This window comes from Anopheles maculipalpis, chromosome 3RL (genome assembly GCF_943734695.1).
Source record: "Anopheles maculipalpis chromosome 3RL, idAnoMacuDA_375_x, whole genome shotgun sequence".
NCBI lineage: Eukaryota > Metazoa > Arthropoda > Insecta > Diptera > Culicidae > Anopheles > Anopheles maculipalpis.
In genome coordinates, this window is record NC_064872.1 from 83063096 (window position 1) to 83079303 (window position 16208).

A 16208-nucleotide genomic window follows, 5' to 3' on the forward strand; every position below is an offset into this window, starting at 1 on the left:
CCAACAATGCTCTCATATCGCGCTTCGGGTACCATTGAGCTAGACACACGCACACAAACACACGTACGAACCAAACATAAATATCACCCCCTACAAACCACCGCCCGAAGCGGCACCAGTATAGGTTATCTGTCGATAATGATCGTACACGGATGATGATGGGCACTCTCGACAACAATCGGTTTGTGCGGATGTGTGTTAAATTGCTCTCCACTGTACGATGATCATCGAAACCACAGCCAATCGCTTCAAAACCGCTTCGGGCAACGACATCTTTTGGGGTACGGGTTTTGGAGGGTACGCATCCAACGGGTGAATATGAACAACAACAAAACCTTTTAATAGAGGGATCGTGTTTGTGACGCAAACAATTAACAGCATTGATTGGCGTCAATAATGCCACCAGCCGCCACACGACGGTTGCGGAGTACCACACAAATAGGCACGTTTGGGCAAAAGCGTATGAATGAACGCATTGAATAATATTTTATGTCGAAAAAAAAAATGCTGTTTCAATCCGGGCAGGCAGGTCATAGAATATTAAACTCAGTTTTTATTTTACGTTTCAAGGGTCAGTTCAGCTAGTTCGGCATTCTTAAGCGTTATTTAGGGAAACACATAGCAGACAAACGTTGCAGTGTGGAGAATGTTATATTTATTTTTTATAGTAAACTTGCAGCGAGTGCTAGGCTGAGCTCTTGACGAGATGCATCATTTACACTCATTTTGCGTGGCGTCATTAGAATTAAACTGGAAAATCTAGCCATTTAAATTGCACTAACTAGTACAAGTTACGAAGAATTAATTACATTCATGTACTCTGCAGTAAGAATAGAACGGTAACAAATTGCTGAAGTTCCGCCCACGATACAATTATCGATTTTAGGAACTCATTAGAGACTCATAAATTAAAACAACAAAGTTTAAAATAGTGTTACCGGCTTTGTATAATGCATAATAATGCGCAGAACTCGCGATTGACTCGGAATAAGACTACCGATTCAAACTTCCATTGAGTGTTGACATGTGCTCAAAATAGTTTCAACGTCGGATCAACGGAAGTGAAATACAAAACTCCTTCTATAACTCAAGCCTCTGTCTCTCCCTCGATCGTTTGCCAGAGCCTACCCACCTCTATGCGTTGAATCGCCAATTCGTTCTACGGAAGTAAGAGAATTCTCAGACAACAGTTTCTGCACAGCTCAGCTTACACCATTAGCTCGAATCAGGTTAAGACACGTAAGAACACTGAAGCGGCAAACAATTCGTTATCGATTTAATAAAAATATTTCTTTTAACAATTTTATTTAGCTTAAGACGTGGCACTCTCAAAGACTCAACCTCCAAGTACAACAAAAAATAAATAAAACAATTCAATCCCTTACTCGGTATTGGCACGTTTAAGTAAATATTTAAAATCAACAAATAACTTCACACTGCCTGTACAGAAATGCTTTGGTGAGTGTTGTTTTTCATTCCAACTTACAAATTACAAAACAAAATCGTGACCAACGTTTTATTTCCAACCATGCCACCCAGGCATGCCTTCAGGGTCGTAAAGTTGTGGTTATAATTTACCAAACCTCTCAACCAACTACTCATCCGACTACTTAGACGTGTACTGTTTGCAGCCAAACAGCTTCACTGCACAGCGTCTACCATCCTTCACCGACCACCGACACTCCAGCCGTTAGTTCCATACGAAGCGGAAGTTCACAATTTATTCATACTTCACCCGTGCACCATCCGTGTAGCGGGGATCGTGTTGCACAGCGTTCCGGTTCATTTTCAAAAACCTCAAAAACTTGCCCTACTCTCCCTGTGGGAGATAGGTGGATTTGTTTACCGCACATGGCTGGTAGTGAAATTCGTTATTAATCTCGGACCACTCGTTCCACGTTGGCTTTCAAACATTCTAGGGAATTTTGTCATTAGCTCTGAGAATCCACCCAACGCAGAGGACCTTGTTGTGACCACCCAGTACCATCGGGAACTTGACGTGAAAAGGGAGCAAAAGAAGCGGAAAAAATGAAAACACTACATACACACACACTCACACTTACATTTCACATCATTCTGACTGAAGCTGAATGCCATCAACGACGATGCTCACTGTTTATAACATCTCGCACTCTCCCTTTCCACCTACGTCTGGCGGCTCGTACCCACACACAAAACAGCAAGCGGACGTTGATTCTGCATAATTCATTTCCATCCCAATGTAACACCATTAGGTTGGTGGCGCTTTTCAGCATACAATCTCATCCAGAGAATGGGAATGGTATGATAGAATGAAGCAACAAGAGTGAGAAAAAAACGGCTCGTCGTTCGTCATCTTCATTTTATTGTATGTTATTTAAATGAAGTATGAGCATAAATTGTGGGTCCAAATAGAATCACGAACCACCTTGCCAGATATCGTTGAATCAATACCAATGGGAAATTTGAAAAACCGTTCGTGACGGTCGGACCGGGCCGGGTAATGCAATTTCGTCCATTTTCGAATCATTCGGGTGTCAAATATTCTGGCAATATTTATGCATCATTCGGCGCTGTTTTATGGCTTCCAGATTTCACTGGTGAAGTTTCGGTTTTGTGCTACGCTTTGCTGCTTTACGATAAGATTATATATTTGATATGTTGGCCGGAGTTTTTAACCGAAGGTACTCAGACATTTTCAGGATAAAAAAGGAATATAATGTGAATTAAATTCCAACGAAATGAAACATAAACAAACAAAAATCTAAAATGCAAGCAGACATTTTGAGAATAAATAGCTTAATAAATTGCAAAACGTCATCAAATAAAGTACACAATTTACTGTACGTCTAATGCATATTCAACATTCAACTGGAGTAGACACGTATCAACAACATTCACAAGCACTCGATAAACAAATACACAAACAGATCGTAACACTTACCCTTGGTACGGTGATATTTATCAATCCTAAGCAGATTTTCCGCAAGCCCCATCCCAGCTTTCGTTGTGTCTGATGTGGTAGTATGGTTGTGTTCGGGTGTTTGTTTGTTATTGTTCATATTTAGATTGGTTTCGTTATTTAAATGGAATGTTTTACCATTCGAAGATAGTGGCAACGTGTCCATTCATGTTTTTTCGCACGAGTTTTTGGTTATCAAAATGTGTATTTAATTGTCAGTTACGCGTTGTTTTATTTTTTATTTTCCCCCGGTTACAAAAATGTGTTTAATTTAATTTGGGTATTGAGTATTTTTTAAATTGAGAACATAGTATAGATTACAATTGAATAGAAGGAGTTTTGTAAGCAAAAACAATCAACACGTATACAGTAGAAAAGGACAGAGCACAAAAGGGAAATACGTGGAAATTTATTAGAGGATAAGACAAAAACACGTGGACATAAAAATTTAATTATTGCAACGGGTTGTAAAATTGTGATGAATCATGTTTGAAGGATAAAAAGTTTTTTTTTTTGTTTTGAAGGTTTAGCATGTGACAGCATGGAAGAAGTTAGTAGACAAAAACAGCACGAAAGGAGCGAGAGATAGAAGAAAGAGAGAGAGAAAGAGAGAGAAACGAGTGGTTAGAAAATGTACTAAAATAAAAAGCGAGTGTGCCAGTTTTTAAGCGAAAGTAACAGTGCCAGCGAGCTAAATGTGTGCTATCGTTTAGGAAACAGAAAAACCCACCTCCTTCTAACAAACAACTTAGTCAAATGTGCAATGCGTAATGGGTGATCATTTAAAGTTGGATGGTGCGATGATATACGAAAGTTACTCTACGCACGTGCACTGTTTGACGGCGTTAATTGTGGAAAAGCAGTGGCAGCAGTAACTCTAGCGCTAATCGAAAACCATTCTCAGCAGCAGTCAGCTGCTTGCTTCTAATCCCGAGCATCGAAAACTTTCACCGCCCCAAACTCACTGCACAAGAACGATGTCAATTTGCTAGCTGCATCCACAAGCCACCAGGCGTCCGCTTTTCGTTTGCTGTTAGCGAGTGACAAAACTTTTATCCCATCATCACTGTTTCCCAAAAGTTTGTGCAGCCGACAGCTTGCATTGAGCAAAGTTTGACTTGTTTGACTTCCCCATCCTTCATTGGTTCCGGACAATTAATTTTCTATCAAATTGTGTGCATGTGTGATCAGTTTCGAAACTATTCAACAAAGAATTAACTGTGTAACGAATTTTTGTTCACTCTGAGTGTCAATCATACTGCTGTTCTTTATTTCTGTGTTCCTACTGTGGCAAAAAAATCAAAATTATGCCTCAATAATTCATAGCTTTAATTTAATACTCCTGCAATTATAAATCATAACTGTAAGGCTTTGATTTTTAATTGCTTTTTGCTGACAGTGTTCTCACACCAACCTTTAACACCTGGGGATCATAATTCTGTAAAATATTCTGTTTTTTTTTTGTAAAAAAAAACATTTCTTTGAAATAAGCTGAACCATAAAAGGAAAAAAAGCTATTTTAATTATACACTCTGACCCTGGCAGTAACCCTGGCAGTAGTAATTAAAACATGGCCAACAGGATTACAAACGATTTTCCGTTTTCTCGCCTCAACAAACGAAACCACTCTTGCTAGTGGTTATGGTGCAAAACGCTGTGTATACCATTCACCACGTCACGTTTGACGGTTGGTCAAAAGAACAACAGAAAGTTACCGACCCACTACGTGCCGCTGGGAGCAGCTCTTTCCTCCGATCTATACACAAACACAAGTCTGTGGGTATTAATATTTTGCTACCACTATTTCGCAACGGCTTATTGCCAAATACCGAAGCGCGCACGTCAACGATGCGAAGGAAGACTTATCAATATTCTACCCACCATCCATTTGCCGCAGTAAAACAGGTGGTTGGCGGGAAAACAGAAGCCACACAACAAAGAAATACTGTTTCAATGTTTTATGAATATTTGCACGACGCACGATAGCTTTCCTTCCTTCGCTTGTCACATCGGAGGCAATCGTCTTGATTGAATGTTCTTCTTTTTTTTCAAATTATACAAACACTTTTCAATGGCGTACGGGAAAAATGGTACGCCTCAAACACAATTCAAAATCGATCAGGAACAAGGAAGGCCTAGTTTCGGTGAACCCTGCGAAAAGCGAGCAACAGGTTCCCCTATCAGAGAAATTATGGTGACCAGCCAGTCCATCTCGACACTTCACCTAAGCGAACTTTCCAAGAAGCTCTCCAGCACCCTGAAGGTGGACGATTGGCCCGGGGAAAAAGCTTCTAGCTTGTTGTTTGTCTTTCAGCTTCTCCTAACCATTCCCGCCGGGTCGTTATTTGGGTCGTGAATAATTCATTAAACCGTAAGACAAAGAGCAAGTGCTGGGTGGCTTCTTTTTTGTGTGCGTGTGTGCAATATTTTATTGAAAGAAACCGGGAGGTTTGAATAATGTAACTGGCTTTCCCACGGGACGTGTCGATTTCCGAATCAATATCGATTGATTGCAATACCTTTTTGCTATGATGGTGCTAGGGAAGTGAACGATAGAATGCAAAACAACCCTCTAGCGTAATTCATGTGTGACAGTCGTATCAATTGATCTGAATTTTACAATACTGATTTTTCCGTGGATATATGGGGGAAATTTGACATTCACATTCAGAATAATTAAAATTAAAATTTTAAATTCAATCCTTTTGAATGAATCGACACCATCCCAAGAATAAACTAGTAACCTTATAATAGAAAGAGACCTGCAAGAATAATGAATTAAGTACCACTGAAATATGGTAAACAACAACATTACCTATCATTACCTAAAACCAAGACTGCATACATTATTTCATAATTAGAATTAATTCTTAATTTCTAATTTTTCTAATTTCTTATCTCATAAACGCTAGAATTATAACTAATTTTCTACATTATTTGTCATATCAACAATTACCAAACATGTTTTTAATTTGTTTATTTACGTTTAACTGTCAAACAGAATGTATTGTTTAAATTTCCCTACCAGTACCACCCAGTTGTTTATAGAAAGCCAAACGTAATAAGAATTAAACCCCTTGACACATCAAAATTACAGATAAATTGCATTGCCAACATTTCTGCTGGTTTTCAAACAATGCATAAACACGTACCGATCCCGCTCACACGTGTTCGGAACGGAAATAAACATTTCACTGCTATGTTTCGGTGCTAATGGACAGGACGAACGATTTCACGCTACACGCCGCTGATGGAGACGCCTGGTGGTGTATAGCATTTGCTTTGCTTTTTTTATATTGCTTTACCCAGCGTTTTACAAGTGATAAAGAAAAAAATTAAATCTTAAAACAAAATTTTAAAAGTTATTTGAATAAAATATGTGCAATGTAATCAAGAATGCAAAAAAATTACCTAAATTTTAAAAAGAGTTTTTTTTTGTGAAATTAAGCGTCATATAAATATACAAGCAAGAAGTGCACAAGAAATTATGCCAGCAAGTGCACTTTGCAATGGAAATTGCACGAAATAGTGCAATAAAAGCTTCAAGCGGAAATCATTACGTTTTCCTACCAACACCAGCAGTCACATTATCGCTAAGAGAGCACAATGAAGAGCTCTTCAGAAAAAAAACCGCTCGCCGAATGATGCTTGCTAAACACACACAATCAGCGTGACAGTATCCTTATTTCATTTGCCTCGCATAAAATTGTATACTTTCGTGCAAAGATGTGGTTCGAATGGCTACACACGGTGAAAATTGCAGGAAATTCGATAGAAAGTGTGACAGAGCAATATGTGCGGATGATGGATACGTATACTACACAGCTACACTATCTCTATGTGCTACTTTTATCACTACCTACGACGGAAAACGAGCCAAAACGGGGTACGAGCAAGTATAACGGATCCACAGGTTTTCAAAACGTACCGGTTTTGCATTCCTCTTATGTTTAAGCATTTTTCCCAGAACTGATGCAGTCAAAGCGAGGTTTCCGTGGTGTTGGGATGCACCCTATTAATGACTAGAAATGGGCTCGTTGCCACAAACAATAAATGCTTTCCTGGATGATGAAGATGATGATAAAATGAGCGCTAAGGGCACCAAAGCAGTCCTGTTCCTGTCGTTGAATTTAATGCATTTCCGTAATATGTTCACCGCATCAACAACTGTTATAGGTGGAACAGAACTTCAACACTGGCACAAGGGATGGATTTTTTTTCTAATCGGATTGCAAGCAACGGGTCACCGTTTTTACAAGTTCCGTTGGTTAAACACACGCTATACAAGATGCATTACTGAGATGTTTCGATACTAACGATGGCTGTGTTAGGTGGGTGAATATTTTCAAAACTTTCTTCAAGCAGTACGTCTCAGCAGTTAATGTACCGAAACCTTTACAAGTTCATTTTCTAAGCAGGAAGCTATTATGATACGCAGAACTCAAACCCGATGAGTGTTAAATGCGGGAATCACACACGTGACGATATTTACAGATGATGATTGTCGTGCGTCATTGCAAGGATATGAGTGAGATAAGTATAGTGGCGCACTTTTCTACCCTGCCGATATTCGGCCGCAGTCGGCATCTTGTTATGTCTGGCACGATTCCTTCACTCATTTACACTTGTTGCAAACACAACACACTTCACACACACACGCACACGCCACAAAACTGCTGCATACGGAAACACGGATGCACTTTAGCTTATGCACTTTTCACGTGCCCGGAAATAGATTCTTTCCATGTGAGGTTTCGTTTCACTGCCGATTCACACAAAGACCAAGCACTGCCTAATTGAACGAGAAATTTGACGTGCGTCAATGGTATTTTTAAGCATTTACACTTATCTAAATAGTTGATGGACGATGAAATAGATAATCATTTCTGGTTGGAACAATTCATCGCATTTCGATTTGATTTACTTTCGCGCACTAAACCATCGCAAGAAAAACACGCACCGAGCACCATGACAATCTCCCGAACTTGACAGATCGTGCCGGGCGTCTAGACGTCAGCGAGGTTGGATTTGTACGTTAACAAAACCGAAAATCGGGCGACACTAAACCGCTCACCGAACGTTGCTCAGCTGTTGTGTTACCACTACTTCTAAACCCTCGTTCATTGGACAAAAAACGCGAGCTAAATATGTAAACAAACATGCACATCGTTGAACATAAAAGTATACTCGTTCGAGTAGGTTAAATCGAGCGCAACCCAATAACATCACTCGTAGATCAATTTATGATTTTATATTATAAACTAATTTCCCAATATTTTCGTTAACGTTTGATTTAACTATTACCCACATCGAGGTCGCTGCCCTTGAGCCGAAACTAATACATGTGAAAGGCTCCAATAACTACACACGATCAGGGCACGATCGACACTGCTAGCGACTACGCACCAACACACGGGGCTGAGCGCGGTTGCGAGAACTAACACCAAACTCACAGACGATCAGTCAAAATAGCGCACCACAAACTGAGATAAGCTGTGAAACACCACACAACATTGAAAACATTCACACATCGAGCATCGAAATAAAACATTCAAATACACATATCACGCTGACGTTGGCCCGTTTTTCCTATCCCATGCTCTGAAATTTGTCACAACATACTCGAAGACGTACGCACATGGCCGACGATGAACCTCTAATGTTGAGTTGTTGCCCCACACACACACACACGGCGTGACATATGCGGTACGTGAACTCTGGCCGCACACATATGGCACACGTGCATGTATCTCTCACTCTCTCCCTCTCTCTTTCACTCTCTCTTTCGCTCTGTCCCTGGGAAGCGATTCTTTTGACACTCAAAACAACATCAAGACGCATAGCATAGAACATATTTAGATCTGTGAAAAAGAAGAGAAAGAAAAAGAGAAACACCAGACCCACAGGCGAAAGTGGTAAGAAAAGAAAACGATATCAATTGATCGATTCACAGCACATTGAGCGCAAACATTATTCATCCATTGTTCCATAAACAAGCTAATAAGAAATTGCAGGCATAACATCAAATTACAAGCCGAACGTGCAGTGCCAAACAAATAAATAGTTTAAAATACACGAAGTAAAATACACAAAAGTTTAAAACCCAGTGGCATGCCATTTGAAACAGTGTTTGAAACATGTACAGACAATAATAAAGAAAAAACACTCAAAAACAAATTAAATTAAATGTGTTTATTTGTTTGATTTTGAAATGAATGTAATAACACTCATAACACGAATTTATAACCAACCAAACATCATAACTTTAAGTGACAAAACACACAACTCGCAACGAAAAACTACGGCGAGATGATTTGCAGCTTATAAACGACCACCTCTCACCTCGTGCTTGACTTTATCCATATAATTTAAACGATATTTATCTCACATTTTCACTTTCCCTCGGTATTTCAATTTGATACACAGTTTTACAAATTTTCCTTAAGACTCTACACTCTTCTGCTCTTGCTCGGGAACGGTCCCACCCGGTGGTGAAAAATAAAGTCATTCCGGTAATTAAATTCCATCTTACTGTCCCTATTAATTTGCACACCTGTAGCCCAGTTTTGCGTTTCTCCCTCCCGGGATCCGAAGGACCACAAAAAAAGGTGTTTAATTATATTTCCTTTCTGCTCACGTCTCTCGTGCAAAAGTATTGGTGAGGATCTGCTTGTAATATTTTTTTTCCGCTTCCATTGCTTCCGAAAATTTAGACCAGCCGTCGACAGTAAGTATCTACTGTTGTTGCTGTTGTCGTTGCTACGACTGAATTTATTTATCAACCAAGTTTTCGCAGTCGGCCCTCACTGAGCGAATCATTTGCTTCGTTTCACACGCTTTCGTTCCAGCGACGAAGCTGATGCTATGTAATGTGCTGAACGTAACAACGAATTCTACCCAAACCAGCCACCGGAAATCGTGTATCGTGTATTTGTCGCACATTCGCTTCACATGTGTCGGGTTTTATTGCACAGCTAATCAAATTTTCATTCATTACGGAATGTATATCACACGACTACGGTAAAATACAACGATTAAGCCTGATGCTGACGGTACAAATGTATCACTTACCGTTTCCTACTAAATTCCATTCCAAGAAACTGTCTACACCTTGCAGCGTAACAGCGCCGAGGAGGGCAGCCAGGCCGTGTAAACCCACGTACGCGGAATGTATTTTACCACTCACACCGGGGCATGATGGAAACGATCGTATACTTTTAATTTCTATTTTATTGAGTGTTTGATTGCCGTACCGAATTCAGTGACCGTGGCACAGTGCACAGTGCCTTCCGTAAATTGGGAGAAAAAATGGAACACAACAAATTCAAGGCCTGTAACTGTAGGCAACGTTTTCGGAGGAAGGGCAAAGTTTTACTTCTTCCATCTTGGGAGCTTTGTTGAAGGGCAGAAGCATGCATAAATTATGCCACAACACTCGAGAGACCGATTAAGAAGTTTGTGTAAGACGGGACATTTAAACAAGGATATTTAACTTAAAATTTTTTTTAATGCAGACCATACTCCAGCTCTCCATGTACACATTGTTGTTCGATGTGAAACCATTTTAACCAATATAAACAAAAAAAGGAATACTATCTCTCTTTATTTAAATTATTTCGTTACAAGTTCAAATGTTGAAATTTAATCCACTATAAAATGAAAGTTAAATTCATCACCAACTATCTATCAATTGAAGAAACATTTCTATTTCGCAATAAAGAAATACTCTTTCAAAAACACTTCATACTTAAATGGTGTTCCCCAACATCTTCAAAGAGCGAATTGTAAAAGCATTCCACCTGACACAAGCTTACTTTTTCTTACTTGCCAGCTGTAAGATAAACATCCCTTTTCAACCATTCCTCACAGCAAAAGGTGCGCAAGAAAGAGGAAACCCCCCAACGAAAAAGGACCAAATTGTATTCCCTTCTTTCTCGTAAATCCACCAGATGAAAGTAACAACTACCGGGAGCATTGGCCCCGGCGGGTGAATTCCAGCTGAGCGATAATCTCCAAGCAACTGGGTGTCGATCCCTTCGGATCAGACTTCAGACCACTGCTGTCACAAGCTGCCCTCCAAGCGTGCCCGAGCGCCCTGAGTGCGCTTGACGTTACCATCGTCACCTTTCCTTAGAATCGTTGAGCGAAAGCAGAAGACACACGCACACCCTAAAAAAAGGTCACCACGTAAACGAAAAAAATGAAAAAAACCCCAGCAGGAGCAAAAACGCTACAGCAAGTTCTTAGCGAGAGTGTGAGCAAGGGGCAACAAACAAACAAAAGGAAACCTTCCCTCCCAAACAAAAAGTAATTGGGTGAGATCATGCTGGATGTGCAGAAGTGTAGACGGAAAATTTGAATTCAATTTTTTTTGACCGCCCTATCGACCATGGTCAGCTGGAGCTCGTGTCCTAGGTGTAGAAAACAGCAAGAAAGCATATACTCTCCTAGGCAATGGTTTTTCTTTTCCTAGCTCTTTTCGCATGTCAGTTGGCAGTGGACACCTCCGATTCATCATCTCCGATAATGCACGAAAGGGAATTGGAAACTTTGCCCTAATTGGATCTCCGAAAAATGCTCGTCCTTGAGGGTCGTCATGCTGGCGCTAGGTGGGAAGGATATTGGTAAAATTGGTAGATCAAAGCTGGTCCAACAGTTGAAAAGATTCCAAGGTTTCTGGCTGTGATTTGGACTCATTCAATTAGCACATTACAGTGTTTCCTTGTGTACATTCACTAATCTATTTGCTAAATTATTTGAAAAGCTATGTGAAAGCTCTCGTTCGTCAAATAACAACGATCTCCAATGTGCACAATTTAACTATTATTGTGAAACGTATGGCCTGTCCTGCATTATTTGACACAACCCAACGCCCTCTTTAAGCACATCAGTCACCTGGTGTTACACGAACGAAGATTTATGTACATTACAATAATAGATGAAGTACAATGTCAACCAACACACACACACACACACACACACACACACACACACACACACACACACACACACACACACATCCAACGAGATCTGCCAAAGTCAAAAAGGAACAAAACAAGAACAGAAACTACTCCTGAGGACAACATAACCAGCAACAACAACTTCACCTCACCAATTGTTAAGCATATTACCCACCTGGGACGAACCGAAGGATGTAGGGTGGGCGTAAACAATCCCTACGCAAAACACACCACCACATCAAATCGTTGTCACGGAAAATATCCACATCCTCGGTAGCTTGCCTTCTTGCCGAACGGTACGGAAAGATGGATGACCGAAGGAAAAACCTGATACCATCACTTTTGCTAGTATTTTTGGACACACTACACACGTGTAGCTATAGGACGCATGGGTTTGTGTGTAGCGGATAAGGAAAGCTCCAGCGTCAACGGACGACACGCAGACGCTCTTGGCAGGTGAAAACGCAACGGAAAAGCGGTTCGGGCTGGACACGTAATGATATACTACCATTACACACACGTCCACTCCACGTGGAATGGGGCAATCAATTTGACTTACTTTTAGGGGGCAATGGATTGGCTAGGGGCTACCATCGTGTGGAAGGGATTTGTTTCGCACACACAGACAGAGCAAACAACGTTTACCCATTACGCACGAACGAAGCGTCGAGACTCTTGATTTTACTGCTAGGGACCGGTATACCAATTAACCGATTGCAAGGGCTCTTCTGCTGCGTGATTTGCAAAATACATACAAATATTTTTTTAATTACTCGTCAAGCTGGGTACAGCAGGCACAAGTGTACTTGTTTGTTTTATTTATTTATTTGTTAAAAATACTAGAAGACTTAAACATTTTCATTTTTTATATTAAAACAATCTGCTTTCCAGCAATACGGCTTCGCCGTGCTTTATGAACTAAAAAAAAAAAACAATTTGCTTTCCTTGTATTTATTTTTTTTTTCATCGGCTCAACATCGACCAGCTAATCATAAACAGTACAAATAATTTATATTTTTGTTAAATGAGTTGTCGTCCAAATCCAGCAACCTTAAACAAAGCATTGTGTGCGCTGCATTCAGTATACAATTTGAATATCCATCCTTCAGCCCCATTGCCATTAGTGTAGTACATTTCTGCACAGGTCAACCATAATCATGTCCTCAAAATTATAAACATGTTTTTTTTAACATCCTACTACAGTTCCCTTTACATCCAATCATGCGTGTAAGTTCTGACCCTTCGCTGTCATGTTGCTTTGCTTTAAATCACTCCTGCTACCGTCACTGTTCAACGCAATCGTAAGACTACAAATGGAGAAGGATCACGACAAAGCGGACCACGCACACACATGCAGCTGGCATTTAGTCTACTGCCATAAGGAGCCAAGAGAGCCAACAGAGAGCCTGTACACCCTACCATTCACCAGAATCATTGCAAGGTTTGCTAGGAAGGCCAGCAACCGGTGTTGCGCCAATGTCATCGGCAGTGATTTACAGGGACTGTTCCATTTTTCAAACATTTTTCACCTGCCCACTTCGGGCTGTTTAGCAGCCGACCAACCAACCAAACTAAGCTGCGTTCGTGTTGAATCTTTTTGTTTGTGGCTGGCATCGTTCGGCCTTGCTGCACGGCTTTTCGTTCCATATTAAAATTTTCCATTCATCATTACCCACGGACAAGCTACTCATGATGGGTTGGTTTTTCCGTTGTCATACTTCAAGCCTACCTTATTATGTTGTGCGCTATTTGTTTTGTTCAATCCCTTTTCAGTTTCTCCATTTTGAACTGGTCAATGGAAGGATTTAGTTGGTTTGCTTGTTCAACTCTCTAACAAATTCTCCAGCACAGCACAGCACATGTATACATTCAGAAAATAGTTCCTCTAATATGAAAGCTTTTACGTAAAACACAAAACTGTTGAAATAAACTTCTTCTTTTCATAGGAACAATATATACAATTCAGGTACAGAGAAACTATTTTGTTTATCATTTTTGCCGCTGCTCAACACGACGCAACTTCATCATCGAACCAGTAATACAGTGCGTGGCGTATCTAGAATAACACAAATAGGAAAAATAAACCAGCGATGTTTTCATTGCTACACAATGCACAAATAAGCACAGAGATTCTATTTTTGCTTTCAGCTTATAAAAAGTTCCTCTATTTCTTGACATAGTGCAATTTAAATTATTTCACACACTCGGAAATTGCGTGGAGCTCACGGCAAATGCTGCTTCATTATGTTGGGAATTGGATGTGGCAAGTACAATATTTTTTGATCCACTGTTTTCTCCGTGTTTGACATAATTTAATAGCAAATCATGGTTTACAAAAAATCATCAAAAAAAAATTTTCACTACAAACATATCACTCAAAACCAAGCGAACGATCATAAAATTATCTTATCCACTGAAGCTGGGTTTTGTTTTCCCCTACATCAGATGATGCAAAAGCACGCTCGTTAAAAGTTGCTCCTGTTCCAAAAATTCCTCCTCTTGGCTATATTCAAATTAGCTAACGACTAGCAAACAGTGTTAACGGACAGGCAGGCATCCCAAAAGAGCGGCGGCATTTATCCTCCTTGAACATGTATCCTTCATACAAAACGCTGCTGACCAACACTCTAAACATAACCGCTGGAAAATTCATTCCAAAACTTCATCTCGGTGAACAACTTCATCATCACCAGCCCACAGATAGATCAGTTCCGGGAAAATCCAACACACAGACACACCAAACAGACGCTCCATAAAACCCACGCTTTGCCCCCGATAGTGGACTACGTTCTATAGCCGAAAACAAAATCGATTTTCCAATTTTAAACTTTCCACCCACTTCGCGCACACTCGGCGAAAACTCCTTCCTGCTTTGCTAGCGTCTGTAGCGGCTATTCTCTGTGTTCGTTTGCAAACCGGTTTCTAGCGCAAGGGCTTTTCCATCGTGCTAAAGCAACATTTCTGCTCTAGACAAAAGAAAGCAGGAGAAAAAATATCTTTATTTGAAAACGCAAAGAGAAAAAAACACTCTCACACGACGAAAGGATACAAAAACAAAGCGTGATGTGGAAAACTTACCCCACTTTCGGTTGCATGCGACATGCACATGGGATATAGCCCGAAATACACCTCCCGTAGTCACGAAAGCATCAAAAGTGAATGAGCCATATAAAAGGCGCCAGGACACACACACGCAAAAAAGCACAAACGATTCGGCTAGCCAAACAAACCAAGCCTCAAAATTGGCTTCCGTTCAAATGAAATCATTTCGGTAATTAAGTGTGAACTTACGATGGGCGAAACGGAGCTTTTGCCTTCGTCTTTTTGTTTTGCTTGCTCGCACGCATGACATGTTGCACCACTTTCCGTGTCACCTTTCGCGTTTTTTTGTTTGCAAGTGTGCAATGAAAGTTAAACTACGGACAGTATGGCTCTTTTCACCGTTTTCCATAAAATGGTGCTAGCTTATCGTGTCGGTTGGTTGATTTTCCCGAAGGCCTTTTTTTCTCTCATCGCCACCCCGGACAGAAACCAACCCGCCCACAGGCTTTACGCCCATCGATCAACCCGTCAAACTGACGACTGCCGAATGAACTGTAAGCTCGGCTAGATTGCCCTTATCGCCCACCGTGGTAAATGATTCTTGCGTTGGCTAAGGTCAACCAGGTGCTGGTAAGCTCCTACGCTACGGCATTATCGAGTTTTCACCGGAGGTGGGCGGGAAACCTGATGTCCGCCGGCGCTAGTTGGCTTTCTCATGAAGAGCAATTATAGTGGACGTGAAATAGCGCATGATGTCACCGGATGGCAGGACGGACAAAAAATAGGTTCAGCTCAGATTTTTAGCTAACAGAAAAATAAATTTAGCTCTTCATTACATGCGGAAGGAACGAAGCTTTGACCACAAATAAATCGCCATGATGATGGATAATTATTTTGTATGAAACTGTAATCTAAAGCAAAATACAGTTAACGTCGTACCTACTTAAATAGTTAAAATTTTAATTTAACAACTTATAGCTAAATAAATAAACAGGACCAACAAACTAAACTTCAAATTCTCAGAACACTATGTGTTACCTTTTATCTATAAATCCTTGAATATTAACTTAACGTTATAAATTCACTAAATGCAAATTGGAAGGTTTTTTGTGTTGCTCTTTCCGCATTTAAAATCACAGCAAATTCAGTTTAAAATACTTAAAAATATTTGCCTATCGTGTCATGAAACTAGCAGCAAAACTCGTATCGATCGAACTGATTCCCGCTTTTCACGCTTTAAAATCAAACTGCAACCGGAAAACTCA

General features: G+C 40.3%; 1 protein-coding gene across 5 annotated transcripts in view; it reads right to left on the reverse strand.

Annotated features, from left to right (window-relative positions):
• Window positions 1-16208, reverse strand: part of LOC126561290 (transient receptor potential cation channel trpm) — a 60735-nt gene that overhangs the window by 36727 nt on the left and 7800 nt on the right. For 2 of the 5 annotated variants that reach the window (XM_050217325.1, XM_050217323.1), the window contains exons 1-2: window positions 7493-7528; window positions 2924-2992 (exon numbers count right to left, since the gene is read on the reverse strand). The exons of 1 other annotated variant lie outside the window; for it this stretch is intronic. In XM_050217325.1, coding sequence (XP_050073282.1) covers window positions 2924-2992; window positions 7493-7528 — 105 coding nt within the window. Of the gene's footprint in view, window positions 1-2923; window positions 2993-6869; window positions 6900-7492; window positions 7529-16208 lie in introns of those variants that run through there. 2 more of the 5 variants (XM_050217324.1, XM_050217326.1) reach the window with 2 other exon arrangements.